We start from the raw sequence: 21,012 nt of genomic DNA on the forward strand, positions 1-21,012 counted from the left end.
TTCTACAAGTCTGAGGGCATCAAAGCGCAGTATACCATGCCATACTCTCCCCAGCAGAACGGAATAGCCGAACGCAAAAACCGGTCTTTGCAGGAGATGGCTATTTGCATGCTGGCTGATGCTGGTATGAGCAAGGTGTACTGGGGAGAGGCCGTGATGACAGCAGCACACCTCCAGAATCGGTTGCCATCACGAGTGATCAACAAGACTCCATACGAGCTTTGGACCGGCCGAAAGCCTGATATTTCCAACTTGAAGGTTTTCGGATGCGACGCCTACGTGCAGATTCCGGAGACAAAACGTTCCAAGCTGGACCAGAAGGCAGTAAAGCTCACCTTTGTTGGTTACTGCGAGGATCGTAAAGGCTTCCGGTTTCTAGATCGTTCCAACAACCACATAACCGTCAGCCGGGACGCTAAATTTATTGAGCTTGGTGATGGGTCGGAGCAACTTGCGACTCCGGAGAAGATCGACGTAGCTGAAGATGAGATCGAAGTGCCAATCGGTTTCGAGCACCGTGAAGATACAGAGCTGCTGCAGAATGAAGCAAGTGATGGAGAGATGTCGGACCATTGGGATGGTTTTGACACAGCTGACAGTGAGGCGTTGGAGGAATCTTCGGGCGACGAGGAAGCGGCAGCCGTTGAGGAGGAGCCGGAACTTCGACGGCAAGATCGGCCGACGAGAGGGATTCGTCCGAAGAAGCTAGAGGATTACGTAGTCGGCATGGCAAAGTCGATGACTGAGGAACCAACGGATTATCGCTGCGCGCTGAAGATTCCGGCATGGAAGCAAGCCATGGGTGCCGAAATGGATTCGCACAAACGGAATGCCACCTGGGAACTTGTCGGGTTGCCGCAAGAGAGAAAAACCATCGGTTCGCGGTGGGTTTTTAAGCTAAAACGAAATGAACACGGCGATGTTGTGCAGCACAAGGCGCGCCTCGTGGCGCAAGGATTTAACCAGCGATACGGGGTTGATTATCTGGACGTCTTTGCACCTGTAACCCGACATGAAACTCTCCGTGCGTTGCTAGCAGTGGCCGGCAAGCGTGGTTTCGTTCTTCGACATTTGGATGTACGGACAGCGTATTTACACGGAATCGTCGAGGAAGAAATTTACATGCGGCAACCGCCGGGATTCGCCGTAAGCGGAAAGGAGGAGAAGGTTTGCAAGATCAGAAAAAGTATTTATGGTCTCAAGCAGTCTGCGCGCTGCTGGAACCGTGCACTTCACGCAGTGTTGACCAAGCTGGGGTTCCGACAGTGCCAGGCTGATACTTGCCTCTACGTACGCGACAACGGTGACGGCTTAGTCATATTACTCGTCTACGTGGATGACTTTTTGATCGCTTGTGCGAAAGAATCGGTCGCTAAGATGGTGTACGAAGAATTGCGGAAGGACTTGGATATCTGTGACCTCGGAACAGCTAAGCATTTTCTGGGATACGAGATTGTCTGTGAAGCTGGAATATACAGTCTACGATTGACCTGTTTCATCGAGTCGCTGATAGAGAAGTTTGGCCTTAGCGACTGCAAACCGTCTAAGACGCCAATGGAACCGGGATACCTAAAGTCAAGCGGCGACACCAAGTTATTCGAGGATCCAAGCAAGTACAGGAGCATAGTAGGTGCTCTGCTCTACATCGCAGTCCACGCTCGGCCTGACGTGGCGGCCAGCGTATCACTACTCGGTCGCAGAGTCAGCAAGCCAAGTGGGATGGATTGGAAGGCCGCAAAAAGAGTCATCAGATACCTGAAGGGGACAAAGGAGTTCAAGCTACAGTTCGGGCCGGGCAACGGATGGTCACTGGTTGCATATTCGGACGCCGACTGGGCAGGCGACCAGGACAGCAGAAAATCGACTACAGGATTCGTGTTCTTTTTCGGTGGTGGTCCCGTTGCTTGGGTCAGTCGCCGGCAGACCAGCGTGAGTTTGTCGTCCATGGAGGCCGAATACCTCGCACTGAGCGAGACCTGCCAGGAGCTGATCTGGTTTCGACGTTTAATGGCTGATCTTGGTGAACCACAACAGGGTGCAACGATTGTTTACGAAGACAACCAGAGCTGTCTTTGCTTCGTGAATCTGGAGAAAACAAACAAGCGGTCTAAACACATAGACACTAAACAGCACTTCATCAAGGACCTATACGATCGTGGAGAAGTGAAGCTAGTCTACTGCCCTACTGAGAAGATGACCGCGGACGTGCTCACGAAGCCCTTGGGCACTGTAAAGTTCCGGGGTTTCTTGGAGAGCCTGGGATTATCGAGCAACTAACGGCTCGGTCTACATTTAGGAGGAGTGTGGGGTATTGAAATGACTACCTCGCCTAGATACACCATCTACTGTCAAACCTCCATCGAACTGCTGCCAACATCATCGCACCAAAACAAGCAGTGGTCGAGTCAGTGCTATTTCCTTTTTCATTCGAACTTTGTACTTGAACCAAAATACAGTTAACTTTCCTTTTGTTACGCGACGCCTAGTATCTTTTTATTTCGTGATCCGATTACTTGTCCGCTCCGGTTATTCGCTTCGGTTGTTTGGTTCCTGCGCGGTTGTTGCCCACAGCAACTACACGCTGGAACGATTTCCATGCTTCGGCTTCATGATTGTTCAATACGGTGTAGAAATCTTCATCGTTTAACATTTTTTTAATTTGAGGACCAACGAACACACCTTCCTTAATCTTGGCATCCGACAAGTTTGGAAAAATGGATTTCAGGTATCCGAAAGCTGGTCCTTCCTTGTTAAGCGCCCTTACAAAATTCTTGAACAACCCAAGCTTTATGTGCAGTGGCGGGAGTATTATCTGTTCCTTCGCTACGAGAGGATGGCACCTTACATTCTCTTGACCAATTGTAAAAGACTTTCGTTCGGGCCAATTTTCCCGAACGTAATGTTGTTTACGTGCTCGGCTATCCCATTTGCAAAGAAAACACATGAACTTAGTATATCCCTGTTGCAAGCCAGTCAACATTGCAACAACTTTGAGATCTGAGCATATTTTCCAATTATGTTGGTTGTAGCATATCAGGTCAAGTATAAAAGCCATCGATTCGTATGATTCCTTCATGTTCACGGCATGAACTAGCGGAATCGAAGGCTTATTGTTCCCTTGATGCAGCAGAACAGCTTTTAAACTTAATTTACTACTGTCGATAAACAAACGCCATTCAGAAGGATCATATGGTTCACCGAATTCTTCAAACAAGCCTCTTATGTCATGGCAAAAGCAAGCACTCGTACTTATTCTGCGCGGCGTGTGAATCGAGACGGGTCGCTCTCACCTCGGGTGACGTGAGACGACTAATGCTAATCAAATGAGAGCGAGTCGACAATTGTCACCCTATTCGATTCGTCTCACCTCACACGCCGCGCAGAATAAGCATAACTGTCTTTTTTGGAAAAATATTTTCCAAATTTTTCATGACGCTTTCTGTAGGAAGTAACTTTTGTATCAGCAGAAAGAAAGTTTCGTTCCATCAAGCGCGATGCCAACAATTCTGATTTTTCTTTTGATAAGTCCAAGTCCCTTATCAAGTCATTGAGTTCCGCTTGTGTAAACAGCATCGGCTTTCTTTCGTATTCCACGTCGCTTTCATCAAAGGGTGGTTCGTCACTGTCATCCACTGAAGGCTCTCGTTTTCGCTTTGGACAAACAGGATAAGGAGATGAATCTTCATGTGGAATCGGTTTTGTCATTGATTGAACTTGTGGATATTCAACTGCTTTGTGACGTCCGTGTTGCTGTTACCGACTGATCGGAACCAATTAAATTCACCCACGTTATGGAGGCCAAGAAGTAGTCAAACTATTTTGCCAGCTAGGAGTTTTGTTTATAGTAGCCATAAGAAATTAAATAGGGACAAAAGGAGTAAAATAAAAACAGAAATGTATAACTCAAATAATTTGTAATGCTTAAGTAAAGGCTACCCCCCCCCCCCCTTATTACAACTATGATTAGCAAGAGGTTAGGCACGTTTCACATCTCTATCTGAAATAAATCTGACTCTACGGGTGTGGCATCCCTGCCTCAAATGACAGTTCCGGGACCAAATCAAGAGAGAGGAGAGAAGAGCGGAGAGAAGAGGAAGAGAGGAGAAGGGAATGGAGAGGAAAGGAGAGTCTGGGAAAAAAAGAGGGCAGAAAGTGATTGACGCTCGAAGAATACGGACTAAATCTAAAGTAGCTCCGAAAAGAAAGTTGTAGAAGAAAAACGAGTGCGTGTGCGGACAGAAAGGGAAAGCTCTGGCGCGGAAAAAGCCAAAGTTCGACACCGGTGTGAGAAGTGTCCGCGAAACCCACCTTGGAGCCTGGAAGAACCCCGGATTATCCGCAACATTCTGGTCGTCAACCCTACCACTTTGCGGAAGCTTCGCGACGAGGCGACACGTTGGAGATCGGCGAGCCTAACGCTGGTGGTCAGTGAGCCAAGCTATCACTGGACCACACGCCACGAGGGAACAGTGACGGACGTTTTGGAGGTGAGAGCGACGGTGAGGCCCGTGGGCGTGCCCCGCTTACCGTAGCTCAAAATCCTATGAGTCACAGCCCCGTCGGTGAGCGTTCGGACGTCGGTCAAAGGCCGGGAATAACCCACGAACATCCCCGACTGAAGATCAACCCACGACGAAGATCAGGCCCTGAATTCCCAGCTGCTGGAACCGAACCCGCACAGCCAAGATGACGCCCCGAAGAACCCACAAGACCAAGCACGTGGATCAACAAAATAGCGCTTCCTGAAGTGTGGCAAGTAACCCCCAAAAACCTCTCCTCTCTCTCTCGCTACTACCTGCACGGCCGCAACGATTACACCCCCCCTTATCAATGTAACTTCTTTAAATAAATATGTTTAAGTAAAATTTCACTATGTTCTGTGCCACTTTACTCTATTGAAGACCGCCTTGGTTTCCATTTCAGTGGGTCTGCCTGTACTTTGTATTGTCCCCTTCAGTTCCAGTGAAAAGGTTAGTGTGTCCTCCCGAAGCAAGCAAACGCCGACCCTGAGTGGGTGTAGCCACGGGGCTAGCCGTTATTAACATTGCATGACTTTGGTTAAGCAGAAATAACAATCCGCTGCATGACAAAATGGTTGGCGCCATATTATCGGTACAACAAAGGACAAATGGCGGCTGGTACAAGATTTGTTGGTTAGTTAGTTAGTAAATAGCACTTGTTAGTCATTTGAATGTAGAAAATTAAATAATTACCTTTCTCCAGACATCCATCTAGCCAAGCATGTTTTGCACGAACTACACACAACGTTTGGAGTCCACGTTTTGTCGAGGTTTTTGGGATCAGTTTTGAAATAAAGCCGATATGCAGTTTGCAATGAACTAGTAAAATTTACCGGTGTCGTAAAAATGTAGTTTCCGCAGACGAAACAAAATTTTTGCGGATCATTTTTGCACTTAAATTCACGCTTTGCCGCACACATTGTTTCACTATGTTCAACAAACAGTACTACCTGTCAACAATGTTTTCCCTGCGACGAAAGTGCTGCCAAAATCATTTTGTCATAACAAAGTTATAACGTTCAAACGCCAAACAGACAAGCAGCATAAACTTATCATTAAACTTGAAACCACATCAAAAATAGTTATAACCACATCAAAACAGTTAAAGGACCAAACATTTCAGGAATCAGTCAGGAATTTATATTTCTTGTATCACATTAAACGCCATGATCATTCAGCCGTTGAGCCAGCAACACTAAAGAAAGCTTGACATCGCAGTAGCCTGAACTTTCGTATGCCATAATTGAACACGGATGGCTTCGGAAATTTTTCTTTTAAGTTGCATACAGTATGTAGCCAAGGCGGATACATCTTTCACGTTCTCAAATGAGCCCATGGCCTTATTTTATACGCGTATTCGTTGTAGTTTGTTTGCTGGATTTAATATTGAATCATAAAAAGTTTATCATCATCATTATTAGCTTGAAATATATCAAGACTCCATGTTAGTAAAACTGGCCTTTTTTAATATATACGCAAACACATAAATTCTGCTTTTACATACGCCCTTTTCATTAATTAGTCGTGATCCAAAATAATAATTGATAAAACGGTTAACAAAGCATGGAATCTGTACTAAGAGTCATTCAAAGTGAAAGGATTTAGTGAAATTTATATGGATTTCGTCTTGTTGTTTTAAAAGGTCAAAACTTCAAAATTCAAGTGTTCTACAAAAAATGCCATAACATCTTCAATTTTCAACCGATTTCAGTCATTAGGTACTTTTTTCTTTTGGTTTTTTACATACCTTGAGTTCAACATGATAAACGAATTTTAAAACATCAGCATCGTGCTTAAAACTTAGCTAAAAGTTGAAAATTTGGTTAAATTTTACTCAAAAATATCGAAAAAATTTGATTATGCCATAAATATCTAGAAAACCGTAATTTGCACAACAAAGTGATGTTCAGACGGTAGAAAGCACATTTAATTAGCTTTATTTTGCTAAAAAAAAGTTTAGATTTGGTGCTCTAAATCCGGAGATACATCAATTTTAGCAAATGTACTTTTTTGAAAAACCAAAAAAATCAAATATTGAGCGTATTTCAAAAACGGTTCTGTGGTGGTTATGGCTCGAAAGTTTATTCGTTCGCTAGAATTTGTCATGCGTGTATCATATGATAATTGAACGTACAGTTTGAACACCCCTAGCCGAAGCAGTGTGTAAACGGGTCGAAATGTGGAAACTGAACGAAGCTTTGCGGCGCCTTAAAATGAACGCAATCGTGTTGATGTCGGGAGATGTTGCGTGTAGCGTGTCGAAGCAAAAAGCTCCGAAATCAAACCGAAGCGAAATTGGCTTAGCTGATCGGGGTTCGTAAATTTGATTTCCATCGGATGAAATCATTCTGATAACCATCGTAGAAGCGAACAGATGCGAATTTTATTATTGCATCTTTCGGTTACTACAGGTTCTACTGTGAATTTTTTTGACATTTTTTTTTTTGGATTCAGCGTACGATTTTACATTGAAAATGAAGCTCAGCTATTAAAGTTCATGACTTTCATTTTTATTTGTAAATTAGTGTAATTGTAGACAATTTCCAACAATTTTTGTTCAAGCTAATTTAGCTTAGAAGCCTTCCGTAACATTGAAAAAAGTCGTTGGCGGAAAGAGATTTAAAGCTATGGAAGTATGTAATGTTGTCAGTTTTTACCTCATGTGTGATGTAATCTCAGAAAGAAGAAGAAATACAAGAAGGTACTTAAAAGCATTTGCTTATTTTAGTTAGTGAATGTTTGTTGATTTTTACCGATAACAAAGTAATTTCCTATCCGTCAAGATAACCTTGACCACTTCAAATCTATTCTCAAGCACCTTTATTCAGTTATATCAAATCTCACGCTTTCTTCCGCAAAAAATACGGAAGCATTTTCAGAGGAACGGAATAGTTCCTTATCCATTTGGGCCCGGTGTGGGCCGTCCCCGTGTTGCCATCCACCCAGTCACCGATCGGGAGATAGATATCCCGGGCTCGAACGTTTTCCTTGATTACCGGCGCCGAAATGATGTCATCTCCCAACAGAAATTCTGTAATCGATCAATCTTTAAGTAGCTAGCCAATCAAATATCGAACAACTTACGATCATAAACTTTTTGTGCCTTAGTATCGTTCGGAGAGATCCACCAGAGTGGAGGATTCACGGGGTACCCATCGGAAACGGCCAGCTTGAATCGCTCCATGATCTGCGGTGTGTATTGCTCGTGCAAGCTGGTCATCGTCTTCGAAATCTGCACCGTTTCGTTATCGTAGTTCCACGGGACATACGAGAACTGAATACTGGGCATGAATACGTTGGCCTGGAGCCAACGGATGAACATCTCCTTGTTTGGCGGATGATCGTTGTATCCGTTACCTCCGACCATATCTGGTAGAACCAACGGGTAACCAACCATGTTCATTTGCAGCAGGGTGGTGATCAACGTCGGTAGTCCATTGTTCCAGGTCCATTCGGAATCTTTGTCGATCATCCGAACGAAAATAGGCAGATCCTGGCTGAGATGTGCGGAACGCACTTCGACCAATTCGCCAAACTTGGCAACCGTTCGCACGTAATCGTCTACGATCATGTTTGGCTGGTGCGATCGTGGTCCATTCAACAGTGGGTTGGGCGGCGTCCAGCTGGTCTCCCCAGCATCGAACTTGAAGCTATCGATTCCGCTGACATCCAGAACCGCTTGAAGCCGTTGTGTGAACCACTGGGCAACCTCAGGTTTGGTGAAGTCCACGTAGGCAGCTTGCCCCGTTTTGCTATTCCACCATTCCGTATCCGTATTTCCTTCATGATCCGCTACCAGATATCCGAGTCGTTTCGCTTCCGAGTATATCGGTTCACATCCTTTGTTAATGAACGGATGGATCCAGATCGTAACCCTTGGGAATCCCGCCGCTCGTATATCACTGATCGTTTGCCTGATGTTCGGAAACTTGGTAGTGTTGAACTGCAGAGCGCCGTAACAAGTCTCCCAGTCATCGTCCAACTCGAACTGGCTGTTAGGCCAGCCATTCTTAACTATTTCGTTGGCAAACTCCAGAACTACGTGTTGATCAATGTCTCGCTTATACCGCGCCCAGGTAGACCAAATCGGGTATTTAACCATGGCTTCGGCGGGATGTCCCGAGGGCTTTCCCAGAATGTTCCCCACTGCAGCCATATGTGCGACCTTCGCATCTCCGGCCACTCCAACCTGATAAACGAAAGAGTACGTGTCGTCGTAAATATCGTATGGTAGAGACTTTTTCGCTTCCAAGCACATGTATCCAGGCTGTCCGTAGTTCTGGTCGACAAATAACGGAGTCTCATCATGCACGTAGACAAACGAACCCAGCGAGTTCAACCAATACCGATCGGCTACCGCACAATTATCAGCCTCTTTCGTCAAGAAAGAGTACTCGTTGAAACGGAGCTTCTGAATCGGCCAGTACTGGTACTTTTGCTGCGGACCACCAAACCAATTCGATCCCGTCATTCGAACACAATCCGTCACTACTTCGGACCGATCACGAACTCTTCGCGCAATCGTAAACAGCGAAAACTCCGCTGTGTCCAAGTCCTTCACAAACTCAATCTCCTCTCCATTCGCGTTAGATAACTTAAATCCATGTGCGATCTCTTCGTAGTGTGTCATTGATCGCAAATCCTGGTCCATGAAGATTCGCTGTGCAACTCTTCCATTTCTATGAACGATAAGTTCTCTAGACGAGGTATACACCGTAGCGGCTGCGTTGGCATTGTAGAACTGTAGTGTGTAACTTGCGGCTTGGATCGTACTCACTGTAGCCAGGAACCCGGTAATAATTAATATGAGATTTGTCATCGTAGCCATTCACTAGCACTTCATGTTAAGTAAAATTAGTATTTCGTACGAGATAACTATCGGTTGAAATTCGCGGCACCGAACACATTCACGGGCAGACTGTCAGATGATGAACTATCCGATGGATCTTATATAGCGCCTTGGTATCGGTCGATACGGTGAAATAACAATATTTATTTGAAAAATTGCAACTTCCTATCATTGTGCAAGCATCAGTACATCAAGTGGATACCTCCAAACGATTGATTGTTCTAACTTTGAAGGTGATTTCGTACCTGAGGTGTATGTTGACAAAGAGTTATTTCATGAAATAAAAACGTGAACAACATCTGCCACCCGGTTGAGTCATTACGAAAGTCGCGTGGGAAAATTATAATAAGATAAGGAAACTATTGCTTCCGTTGTCGGTGGTTGATTGCCATCGCTGCTGTAAAACCTAATTAAGAAGGTCATTGAACTTTTTCTCGTTAATAGCGTAATATTTGTACAAGCCCAAAATTAAACAACTTTATAAGACGTTCACTCTTGTTGCATCTACTTTCGTTTTTATGCGTTTCCGTGTTAAACTTCAAGTACTGCTAAGTTTAAGCATTTTGAAAAAGGGTTCATGATTGCAGGCTTTGCTTCGATCCATTCTTGTTGGTTGATGACCTTACCAAACTGATAGGAAATTCTTTCGCTCAATGGCGCTATTATCGATAATCTTCTAAATCTCAAGATTCTGATATGCTAGACCAGCAAAGTTGTTAAGCAAATCTAGAAATATTTTATTAAGTGTTGATTCGCAAGGTAGCACTAGTAACGAATTACATATCTGTATTTCAAGAAAGTTTGTGACTTCCGCAGAGCTGTTTAGCAGGTCAAGGGCTACACTGCGGAACACGTTTTTGTCTCAAGCACCAAAACAGCACTATTTACTTAATTAGGGTTTCCTGAATCCATTGCCGTTTCAAATAGCACGTCTAGTGTTTGATATATTGACTATTTGGACTATTTCAGTCAGCTTGCATGCAAGTTCGCCAGCTTGTATGGCAATTTATTTGATTCTTGAGACACGCAAAAATGTCATTTTTGTTACGCTGTGCTATCTGCTGGTTAGGAGTTCATCCGCTAGGTGACACTACGAATGATTTTTCAATCTTCTATATCACAAGATCCTGATGAGCTAAAAATCGGATGAAATCATTCTGATAACCATCGTAGAAGCGAACAGATGCGAATTTTATTATTGCATCTTTCGGTTACTACAGGTTCTACTGTGAATTTTTTTGACATTTTTTTTTTTTTGGATTCAGCGTACGATTTTACATTGAAAATGAAGCTCAGCTATTAAAGTTCATGACTTTCATTTTTATTTGTAAATTAGTGTAATTGTAGACAATTTCCAACAATTTTTGTTCAAGCTAATTTAGCTTAGAAGCCTTCCGTAACATTGAAAAAAGTCGTTGGCGGAAAGAGATTTAAAGCTATGGAAGTATGTAATGTTGTCAGTTTTTACCTCATGTGTGATGTAATCTCAGAAAGAAGAAGAAATACAAGAAGGTACTTAAAAGCATTTGCTTATTTTAGTTAGTGAATGTTTGTTGATTTTTACCGATAACAAAGTAATTTCCTATCCGTCAAGATAACCTTGACCACTTCAAATCTATTCTCAAGCACCTTTATTCAGTTATATCAAATCTCACGCTTTCTTCCGCAAAAAATACGGAAGCATTTTCAGAGGAACGGAATAGTTCCTTATCCATTTGGGCCCGGTGTGGGCCGTCCCCGTGTTGCCATCCACCCAGTCACCGATCGGGAGATAGATATCCCGGGCTCGAACGTTTTCCTTGATTACCGGCGCCGAAATGATGTCATCTCCCAACAGAAATTCTGTAATCGATCAATCTTTAAGTAGCTAGCCAATCAAATATCGAACAACTTACGATCATAAACTTTTTGTGCCTTAGTATCGTTCGGAGAGATCCACCAGAGTGGAGGATTCACGGGGTACCCATCGGAAACGGCCAGCTTGAATCGCTCCATGATCTGCGGTGTGTATTGCTCGTGCAAGCTGGTCATCGTCTTCGAAATCTGCACCGTTTCGTTATCGTAGTTCCACGGGACATACGAGAACTGAATACTGGGCATGAATACGTTGGCCTGGAGCCAACGGATGAACATCTCCTTGTTTGGCGGATGATCGTTGTATCCGTTACCTCCGACCATATCTGGTAGAACCAACGGGTAACCAACCATGTTCATTTGCAGCAGGGTGGTGATCAACGTCGGTAGTCCATTGTTCCAGGTCCATTCGGAATCTTTGTCGATCATCCGAACGAAAATAGGCAGATCCTGGCTGAGATGTGCGGAACGCACTTCGACCAATTCGCCAAACTTGGCAACCGTTCGCACGTAATTGTCTACGATCATGTTTGGCTGGTGCGATCGTGGTCCATTCAACAGTGGGTTGGGCGGCGTCCAGCTGGTCTCCCCAGCATCGAACTTGAAGCTATCGATTCCGCTGACATCCAGAACCGCTTGAAGCCGTTGTGTGAACCACTGGGCAACCTCAGGTTTGGTGAAGTCCACGTAGGCAGCTTGCCCCGTTTTGCTATTCCACCATTCCGTATCCGTATTTCCTTCATGATCCGCTACCAGATATCCGAGTCGTTTCGCTTCCGAGTATATCGGTTCACATCCTTTGTTAATGAACGGATGGATCCAGATCGTAACCCTTGGGAATCCCGCCGCTCGTATATCACTGATCGTTTGCCTGATGTTCGGAAACTTGGTAGTGTTGAACTGCAGAGCGCCGTAACAAGTCTCCCAGTCATCGTCCAACTCGAACTGGCTGTTAGGCCAGCCATTCTTAACTATTTCGTTGGCAAACTCCAGAACTACGTGTTGATCAATGTCTCGCTTATACCGCGCCCAGGTAGACCAAATCGGGTATTTAACCATGGCTTCGGCGGGATGTCCCGAGGGCTTTCCCAGAATGTTCCCCACTGCAGCCATATGTGCGACCTTCGCATCTCCGGCCACTCCAACCTGATAAACGAAAGAGTACGTGTCGTCGTAAATATCGTATGGTAGAGACTTTTTCGCTTCCAAGCACATGTATCCAGGCTGTCCGTAGTTCTGGTCGACAAATAACGGAGTCTCATCATGCACGTAGACAAACGAACCCAGCGAGTTCAACCAATACCGATCGGCTACCGCACAATTATCAGCCTCTTTCGTCAAGAAAGAGTACTCGTTGAAACGGAGCTTCTGAATCGGCCAGTACTGGTACTTTTGCTGCGGACCACCAAACCAATTCGATCCCGTCATTCGAACACAATCCGTCACTACTTCGGACCGATCACGAACTCTTCGCGCAATCGTAAACAGCGAAAACTCCGCTGTGTCCAAGTCCTTCACAAACTCAATCTCCTCTCCATTCGCGTTAGATAACTTAAATCCATGTGCGATCTCTTCGTAGTGTGTCATTGATCGCAAATCCTGGTCCATGAAGATTCGCTGTGCAACTCTTCCATTTCTATGAACGATAAGTTCTCTAGACGAGGTATACACCGTAGCGGCTGCGTTGGCATTGTAGAACTTTAGTGTGTAACTTGCGGCTTGGATCGTACTCACTGTAGCCAGGAACCCGGTAATAATTAATATGAGATTTGTCATCGTAGCCATTCACTAGCACTTCATGTTAAGTAAAATTAGTATTTCGTACGAGATAACTATCGGTTGAAATTCGCGGCACCGAACACATTCACGGGCAGACTGTCAGATGATGAACTATCCGATGGATCTTATATAGCGCCTTGGTATCGGTCGATACGGTGAAATAACAATATTTATTTGAAAAATTGCAACTTCCTATCATTGTGCAAGCATCAGTACATCAAGTGGATACCTCCAAACGATTGATTGTTCTAACTTTGAAGGTGATTTCGTACCTGAGGTGTATGTTGACAAAGAGTTATTTCATGAAATAAAAACGTGAACAACATCTGCCACCCGGTTGAGTCATTACGAAAGTCGCGTGGGAAAATTATAATAAGATAAGGAAACTATTGCTTCCGTTGTCGGTGGTTGATTGCCATCGCTGCTGTAAAACCTAATTAAGAAGGTCATTGAACTTTTTCTCGTTAGTAGCGTAATATTTGTACAAGCCCAATATTAAACAACTTTATAAGACGTTCACTCTTGTTGCATCTACTTTCGTTTTTATGCGTTTCCGTGTTAAACTTCAAGTACTGCTAAGTTTAAGCATTTTGAAAAAGGGTTCATGATTGCAGGCTTTGCTTGGATCCATTCTTGTTGGTTGATGACCTTACCAAACTGATAGGAAATTCTTTCGCTCAATGGCGCTATTATCGATAATCATTAGCGTAGGAACAAGGGGGGCCAGGGGGGCCTGGCCCCCTCCAGAATCATCCAGGCCCCCCCAGAATATTTGATGATAGTTAAAATAGAAATTTAAAAAAAAATACACGAAGCAAAATCTTCTGAATCAATGTACACGACTCTTGTTATTGACAAAATTCTTTTCAGTTGTTACGTTATTTTAGAGAAAACCTCGCTTGTCTTAGACAGCATCAGCGTAGCGCTTTTGTCCTCGGTGAATCGCGTAACAGCCGAAAGCATAATCGTCCGGTTGTCGATCGATTTGTTAGGGGTCGTCCATAAATGACGTAGCTTTTTAGGGGGGAGGGGGGTCTTCGCGAATTTGTGACGAAGTGTGACGAGGGGAGGGAGGGGTCCTAGCTAGTGGACGTAGCATTTTGAATCAAGTCCGTAAAAAGAAAGGCGCTAAAAAAATTGCATACAATTATTTTTTATGAAACTCCTTTTTTTTACTTATAAACTTGGATTATAAAATTATGATTAAGCTTCAAAACATTCATATGACAAGATTGAAAAAATATCTATGAAATTTTAGATTTTCTTAATAAATGCAATCTAACAGATGTTTTGAAGCTTTAAATAATTATGTGAATATTATATCTTATTCGTGTCCAAATTAATAAATTTATAAATAAACAAAATAAGTTTAATGAATTGATTAAAAATCAATGCTCTAACTACTTGGAGTACATTTTTTTGCCATTTGTTAACATGACATCAAGTCAGCCTTTTTAGTTTAATCCATATTTTCTTTTGGAGCTTTATTTCTTCAAGAAAATAAAATATGTTCTTCTTGGCAAATATTACGTTTAAAGCAAAATATTTATTCCGTGAATTATGCCTTCATGTTGCAGGAGATCCCCACCCAATCAACTCATCATTTGTTTTGATATATCAATGCTCTTGATGGAATAGCCTGAATATTAATTTTTTTTTTATTGTTCGTTTATTTGACAGGCTCATCCGCCATTAAAGCATTACGGAGCCGATTTTCGTGCGTTCATTACATAATGTCTTAAATAATAAACTGTCCTATCCTCCTAAGTTAATTTTGGATGCTGAACTACTTCTCAATTTACTTGAGTAATTTTCAACAAATGAATTATTCTTTTTGCCGTCGTTCACGGGTTTGCCATCATTCTGGCAACCCTGAGAAATGCACATTTTTTTCGTTTCGTTCTTACGTCGAGTTGACAAGCGCCGTTTATGTGTGTCTGTTTCCACTGACGAGCTATCGGTATCATTCTCGTTATTGTTGTCCGTGACTGCTTCCTCGTGGTGAGCATCGTCGATATTAAATTCAGCGTCGGTAGTCGCATGTGATGGTACAATAGGTACTGATGGTGTGGCTTTTGTTGTTGTTTGTATCGTTTTAGTCGATTCGCCAAGAACGGGGAAATCGTTCACGTTGAACAATGCGGATCGAATGTTTCCTCCAGCTTCAGGTTGATTGGCTTCAGTTGGCGCTTCCGATGGCTCGGAACATTTTTGTTTCGGGTGGGCTGTTTTGTGGCAATAGCGGCAACTTTTCACCTGGTTTTGGTAAGAAACTGACGTCATCTGACCTTCAATCTCAATGTACGAAGGAATTGGCTTGAAGAGATGCATCCTCAAAACACGTATTCCATTAGGAATACCAGGAAAGTAATGTTTCCATCGCTCTCGTCCGACGGAGAGTACCACACCGTATCGTTCCTCCATATGTTTCTTCACGGTCATGTGTGAAATCTCGCGTAACAATTCAAAAGAGCCAATCCTCAGATCGTTGACTCTGAGAAAATTCGATTTGAATATTACTCACCACATTTTCAATTCCTATTTCTCAGTATTCAAATCAATCAATGTGATGTCTTACTAGTTGAGTGAAAATTTACTATTACCGTAAAACGGGGTAACTTTGATAATGCGGGTAACTTTGATAGTGCGAAACCCCCAACATACTAAACGAAATAACGAAGTTTCTGTCAATTAGTTAAGAAAAACGAATGTTATAATAAAGAGTATTAATATGACACTTCATGTCAAAGCTATTTTCGTTGGAATCAAGTGCATTTGAGGATTTTTATACAAATATTAAAATATTACAAAGTTTTAGCATTTTTGCAACGCTTACAAACAATCTGTTCTACGACCACTATTTGATAAAGTCATATTGAGTTCGTCACTTACCCATGATAGCCTAGTTATAGTAGAACATGAATTCGGTCTCAAATCTCCTAGCGAAAACCATTTTTACAAACTGGGACCATTTTTGTAATCTAAGTCAGAAATTTCCATATAGCGTTAAACGCCTAGAGGTATGCAACGCCCTATAAATGTTCCGTAATTCTTTTAATCTTGTTCGATTCATACTCCATTATCAAAGTTACCCCAAAACAGAAAACCGACTTTCGATTATATGAAAAATTATATATCCATTCAGAATAAATCTTTTGGCAATCTATCAAGTGCAATCGATAGCTAGGATGTCAGTACTTGTTTTAAAAATTTAAATTGTAATTCTTTGAAACAGCATGCATAAATATAGAAGTTTTCTTCGAAAAAACTATCAAAGTTACCCCGTTTTACGGTACTACAAAAATGTGGAAAAAATGATGAGTTTAAATGCTTGGCCCATTTTCGATTTTCTACAAGGCATGGGCCTTTTTTATTGGCCAAAATAGAATTTTATTAGCGTGCTTGGCCCAATGCTAGGCCTTTTCGGTTTTCAATGAATGAGCAAGAGAGAGTCATTGGCCTCTCACCATGCTAAGGCCAATGACAGTTTGCGAAATTTTCCGATTGTAGGCCCTCTTGATAGAGCGAGAACCGATCATTGGCCGTTTCAAGCAGTGGGCCAATGAATGATTTGGAAAAAAGCGGTTATTGGCCGTTTTGAAAATCGAGTTTATAAAGGTAAGTTTTATGATTATGTTGACAATGTTTGCATAGTTTGTGGGTACTGGGAGATGCTATCGAATGGTATCAAAACCCGATTTGTTTACAATTTGATCATTGGCCCTTTAGAATTGTTACGCGAGAAATGTCCGTTGAAAGATCATGGATCCGTACAGTAACGGCAGCGTCATCCACATACACCGGGATTTTAAAACCCCTTCCTTCGTGGAAAATAACGTGCTTCATATTATTTCCACTCTGATATTTTGTGGCCAAGTCAGCTGTATGCTGGTAACGTCATTTAGCTGAAGTTTGATGGTTTCACATAGGAACTTGTGAATTTTTGACACCTCTGGTCTCACGGGGAGTACACTAAAGTCCACAACGAGTACGTTTTTACGAGCTGCAGCCATGAACTAATTAACAATGACGTCATGCTGCTTCTTCCATCGGGAAGAACACCTTTTACTGCGGGCCGTGTTTACAAAAAATGAACGATTTCTCGCATACTCTGAGATAACGCCCTAAAAGCCATTGGTAGCCACGTGTGTAGCTCGTTGTTTCTGAGCAAATGAAAGAAAAAGCATCCAAACCAACATCACGGGCAGGTAGATAATGACCCTCTCTTCACCATAGCGTTGTTAAATAACATGAAAATCCATTCAAATGCTCAGAAACAACGAGCTACACACATGGTTACAAATGGCTTTTAGGGCGAGATCAGAAGTTATGCGAGATTTCGTTGTGCATTCATCCACTTCATGTTCATCCGGTGAATATTCGTCGTCCGGATGTTAGTCCGGATGTCATTTTATGTAAACATTGCCCGCATTTAGAGCAGAAAAGAAAAAGAAAGTCGAGGATAAAAGTAGACCGTGGATAAGTCCATAATGATAAAACCACTTGGGAGCAGCGAAAGAGAAAATCGAACACGTCCGTTGTTTACAGCTAGCGATTGTCAACTGCCTGAATATTAATGAGGATAATAGATTCGAGTGTTAACAAAATTGCCCTATCATTAAATTTTGGTAATAACTCGGTAATTTGAAGAATTTTTATTATTTAACGGTTTCATTATAGATTTGTAAGATTTTTTCAGTATGGAAACGATAATGGAAATCAACTGAAATATTAATAGAGATTATTGTATTTGTATAATAATCGCTAAAATTTTCTAAACATTCCAAATATTTCAAGTGTAATCTTTTATGTATCTGGCCACTGTTTGTTAAAATGATTTGAAATTGGATAATATTAACGATGATTCATTTCAAATTAATATATTTTCATGATCATCTTCATTGAAATCTATTTCCTAACAACGAATAATTAAAAAAAAAATCTAATATTACGAAATTTTTGTTCAATATATTATAAATATATTGAACCCTAACTCGACAGTAACGAGCTTCATCAATCCAATCAATTTTTTTCACATTGTTCAAAGTAAACTTGTTTTTTTTTTTATGGTAAGAACAGCAATAGTAATATAATTTAGTCTATAAGAAACTGGAAACCAAAACCAAGGAAAATGTTTATTTAAAACTTTTCCAAATTACTTTTGAGCGCTACTGTATATCAAACTGTTAGAATAGATTATACCTTCATTTCAGTCAGTAATTAATATCAAACTTTGTATTAAACTTCTCAATTCCAATTTTTTGTTTCAACCCAGTCACTAAGGAAAACAAATAAAAAAATATAGGGGGGTGCTCGATATGCTACGTATTTTCCAGGGGGGAGTACCAGCATTTGTGACGAAATACTACGAGGGTGGAGGGGGGTGTAAAAAATCAGTGAAAAAATGCTACGTCATTTATGGACGTCCTTACTGTTATAACTAGCTTTTTGTTGTATGCGATAAGTGCAATTTTTCGATATCTCCGTTGCAAAAAATACCGTGGTAATATAAAGCGTCAATATCCTGGAATTTTAACTGTCAAAAATCGTTTTTTTCTTCTGAATAACCCAAATATTGCTGTTTCAGCATAAAGCAGCAGATTCAGTGCATTCTGATCTCTCATGTATTTAGGATACCCTGCTCGAGGTGTCTGGTGATGATGATTTCCCTAATGAGAATTCACTAAAGAAATCCATGCATTGACTTCATAGTGTATGTTAACTCGTATAGTGTCCGAAAAAAATAATTGAAGAGATAGACAAACTTACTAAAAGAATTTCTCAGCCAAAACATAGTGGAAATTCTTGTTGAAAAATAAGGCTTAACTTTCAAGGATCAAGTTTTCTTCAGATGGATGGCAACAATTTATCCTGGCGTGAATGAATGTAACAAAATCCAACAATAATTTCTCTCTTTGATTCAATTTTTTAAGTATTTTCGCATGAATAAATTTATCAATTAATTTGATTAATTACCAACAGGTTTTTAGTAAAATTTAAAAAAATCTTTCGATATTCTTTGTAGAATTTTAGTATTATCAAATTCCTCAATAGTGGTGAAGTAATCTGTAGAGAAACATGTAGCAAAATAACTGGCAAGAGAGAAATGATTCATTAAGATATTCATAAAGAAATTTGTATTGATCTTCTTTAAAATGCTTCTTTAGAAATAATTTCACCAATTGGTTGGTATTCAGGCAGACCGGATTAGATGATATTTTGGCGATTTTATAAAATTTGATCTTTTCGGTACGATTTTGACACAGAGGTGTTATTAACTTGATAAGTTCCAACATTACAGCAAACAAGGTAAATATTTGTTACTCCAAATGCTTGAATTACGTTTTTCAGACATCATTCTAAAATACTTGATCCAGTCTGTCTAAAAACCGACCAATTATTGTCAGAATCCATATTCTTGGTTTGAATTTTTGTGCGATACGAGGGCGAAATTTCTAAAGGCTTCCTGGCAGAATTCTAGAGATCCAGAAGTCAAGGATGTATATATTTCAAAGATGATTTCTTAAAAAGATTCTGACGGAACTTCACGAGAATTTTGTTTTATTTGTAAATTAATTAAAGAAATTTTAACTAACCTATAATTTACCCCTAGAGAAAAGATTATAAATTATCTTTCATTGCACCATTGCCCATTTATTGTTCTACCTGCTTCAACATTTGAGGAATTTCTTACAAAAATCTTTCCATACTCCAAAAAGCAACATTTTAGAGAATCTAAAAAAAGGTAGTTTTTAAAAAGCAAAATTCTTATGCATATGGTTTCTTAAAAGTCCGTCAGGAATCTCTCAACAAATTTTCAAAGTAATGCAAAAGTTTCCCCTAAGATTTCCATTCATTAAAATCTTACATTACGAATTTTACCACAACATATCTTTGATAATGTTCTTAAAAATTCCTGAAATATTTTCGTGTTAATCTTCTACAGTACTACATACTAATCAATAATAAATTCATTGAAAAGGTTGTTTGGAATTTTTAAAGGTAGGAAAAATGGGTTCATTCCACATCAATATACTCACCATAGTATCATGAATTTTGGAGTATATACAACACATGTTCTAAGATTTTATTTAATAATAGGTCCTGTAAAAATTTCATCCATTTTAACACGAATCCTTTTCTATTTCAAAAGACGAAGTAAAAAGAACAAACATTTTTAGAGTAAATCCATCATGGACCACTCAAGCTTTTCTGTGATGTACATTGTGAACAAGTTTCATTCTACGGTTGAATTCTTGAATTTTAGGCAATTAGGCTGATACAAATATTAAATTTCTTTTATGTCCGAGACCACTTAAAAGGTACGGGGGGGGGGGGTGGATATAAATAAATAAGGAACGAAAAAATAAAAATGAAAAAAAAATATTTTTTCGAATTATTATTTTTAATGATAGTTGTTAAACTGTTTTTAATCGTCCTCTGGATCATTTTACTTGGTTTTTACTTTGTTCTGAGAAAAATTTCTTCAAGAAATTCCCAAATCAATCGAAAATACTTAGATAAATTTTTGTTACATTTTTCGGGAGGATCTTAGGGAAACTCTAAGATATAATTCTCTAAGAAATCCCTGAACAAATTACTCGGAAAATCAGTTGAACGTAATCCGCTAGAAATTTTTAAGACTGTTAGAATTCTTTAACCATTTTTTCGAGAGTGTTTTGAAGGAATGCGGGGTGTTGCTCATTGACTTTAGAGAAATCTAAAGAAATATTATCTGTGAAATAATAATGTAGATAGTTCTGCTGATAGAACTTTTTTGAGAAAACGTGCAGAATATTTTTCCAATTGAATTCTTTTTAATTGCTCATGAAATTCTTGTGGAATATTAAGGGGAATCCTTAGAGTAACATCTGGTAGAATTTTTTTTTTTTTGCAGGAAGTCTAGAGAATTTCTGCTGCAATTTGTTCAAACAAAATTTCTGGAATGCCCAAACATTTGTTTACAAACAACTGGAGGATACTTTAAACAAACAATTGGAATTAATATAT

General features: G+C 40.7%; 2 protein-coding genes across 2 annotated transcripts; both read right to left on the reverse strand.

Moving 5' to 3' along the window:
* Positions 1-7,008: 7,008 nt before the first annotated feature.
* On the reverse strand, positions 7,009-9,463 carry LOC110678423 (uncharacterized family 31 glucosidase KIAA1161-like). The gene is made up of 2 exons (XM_021851282.1): positions 7,605-9,463; positions 7,009-7,551 (listed from the first exon to the last, which is right to left on the reverse strand). Exons 1-2 carry the CDS (start codon positions 9,346-9,348, stop codon positions 7,361-7,363), a joined length of 1,935 nt encoding a protein of 644 aa, XP_021706974.1. The 5' UTR covers positions 9,349-9,463; the 3' UTR covers positions 7,009-7,360.
* Positions 9,464-10,668: 1,205 nt separating this feature from the next.
* LOC5564633 (uncharacterized family 31 glucosidase KIAA1161) lies at positions 10,669-13,122 on the reverse strand. Its single transcript, XM_001648937.2, has 2 exons — positions 11,265-13,122; positions 10,669-11,211 (listed from the first exon to the last, which is right to left on the reverse strand). The coding sequence occupies exons 1-2, from the start codon at positions 13,006-13,008 to the stop codon at positions 11,021-11,023; spliced, it is 1,935 nt and encodes a 644-aa protein (XP_001648987.2). The 5' UTR covers positions 13,009-13,122; the 3' UTR covers positions 10,669-11,020.
* Positions 13,123-21,012: the final 7,890 nt, after the last annotated feature.

Source organism: Aedes aegypti, chromosome 3 (genome assembly GCF_002204515.2).
Source record: "Aedes aegypti strain LVP_AGWG chromosome 3, AaegL5.0 Primary Assembly, whole genome shotgun sequence".
Lineage (NCBI taxonomy): Eukaryota > Metazoa > Arthropoda > Insecta > Diptera > Culicidae > Aedes > Aedes aegypti.

Bases quoted from the DNA above. Each gene is read 5' to 3' on its own strand.
- LOC110678423 (XM_021851282.1), bottom strand. From the start codon at position 9,348: ATGGCTACGATGACAAATCTCATATTAATTATTACCGGGTTCCTGGCT. The intron at 7,552-7,604 runs GTAAGTTGTTCG...GATCGATTACAG, and splicing joins GGCACAAAAAGTTTATGATC to AATTTCTGTTGGGAGATGAC.
- LOC5564633 (XM_001648937.2), bottom strand. From the start codon at position 13,008: ATGGCTACGATGACAAATCTCATATTAATTATTACCGGGTTCCTGGCT. The intron at 11,212-11,264 runs GTAAGTTGTTCG...GATCGATTACAG, and splicing joins GGCACAAAAAGTTTATGATC to AATTTCTGTTGGGAGATGAC.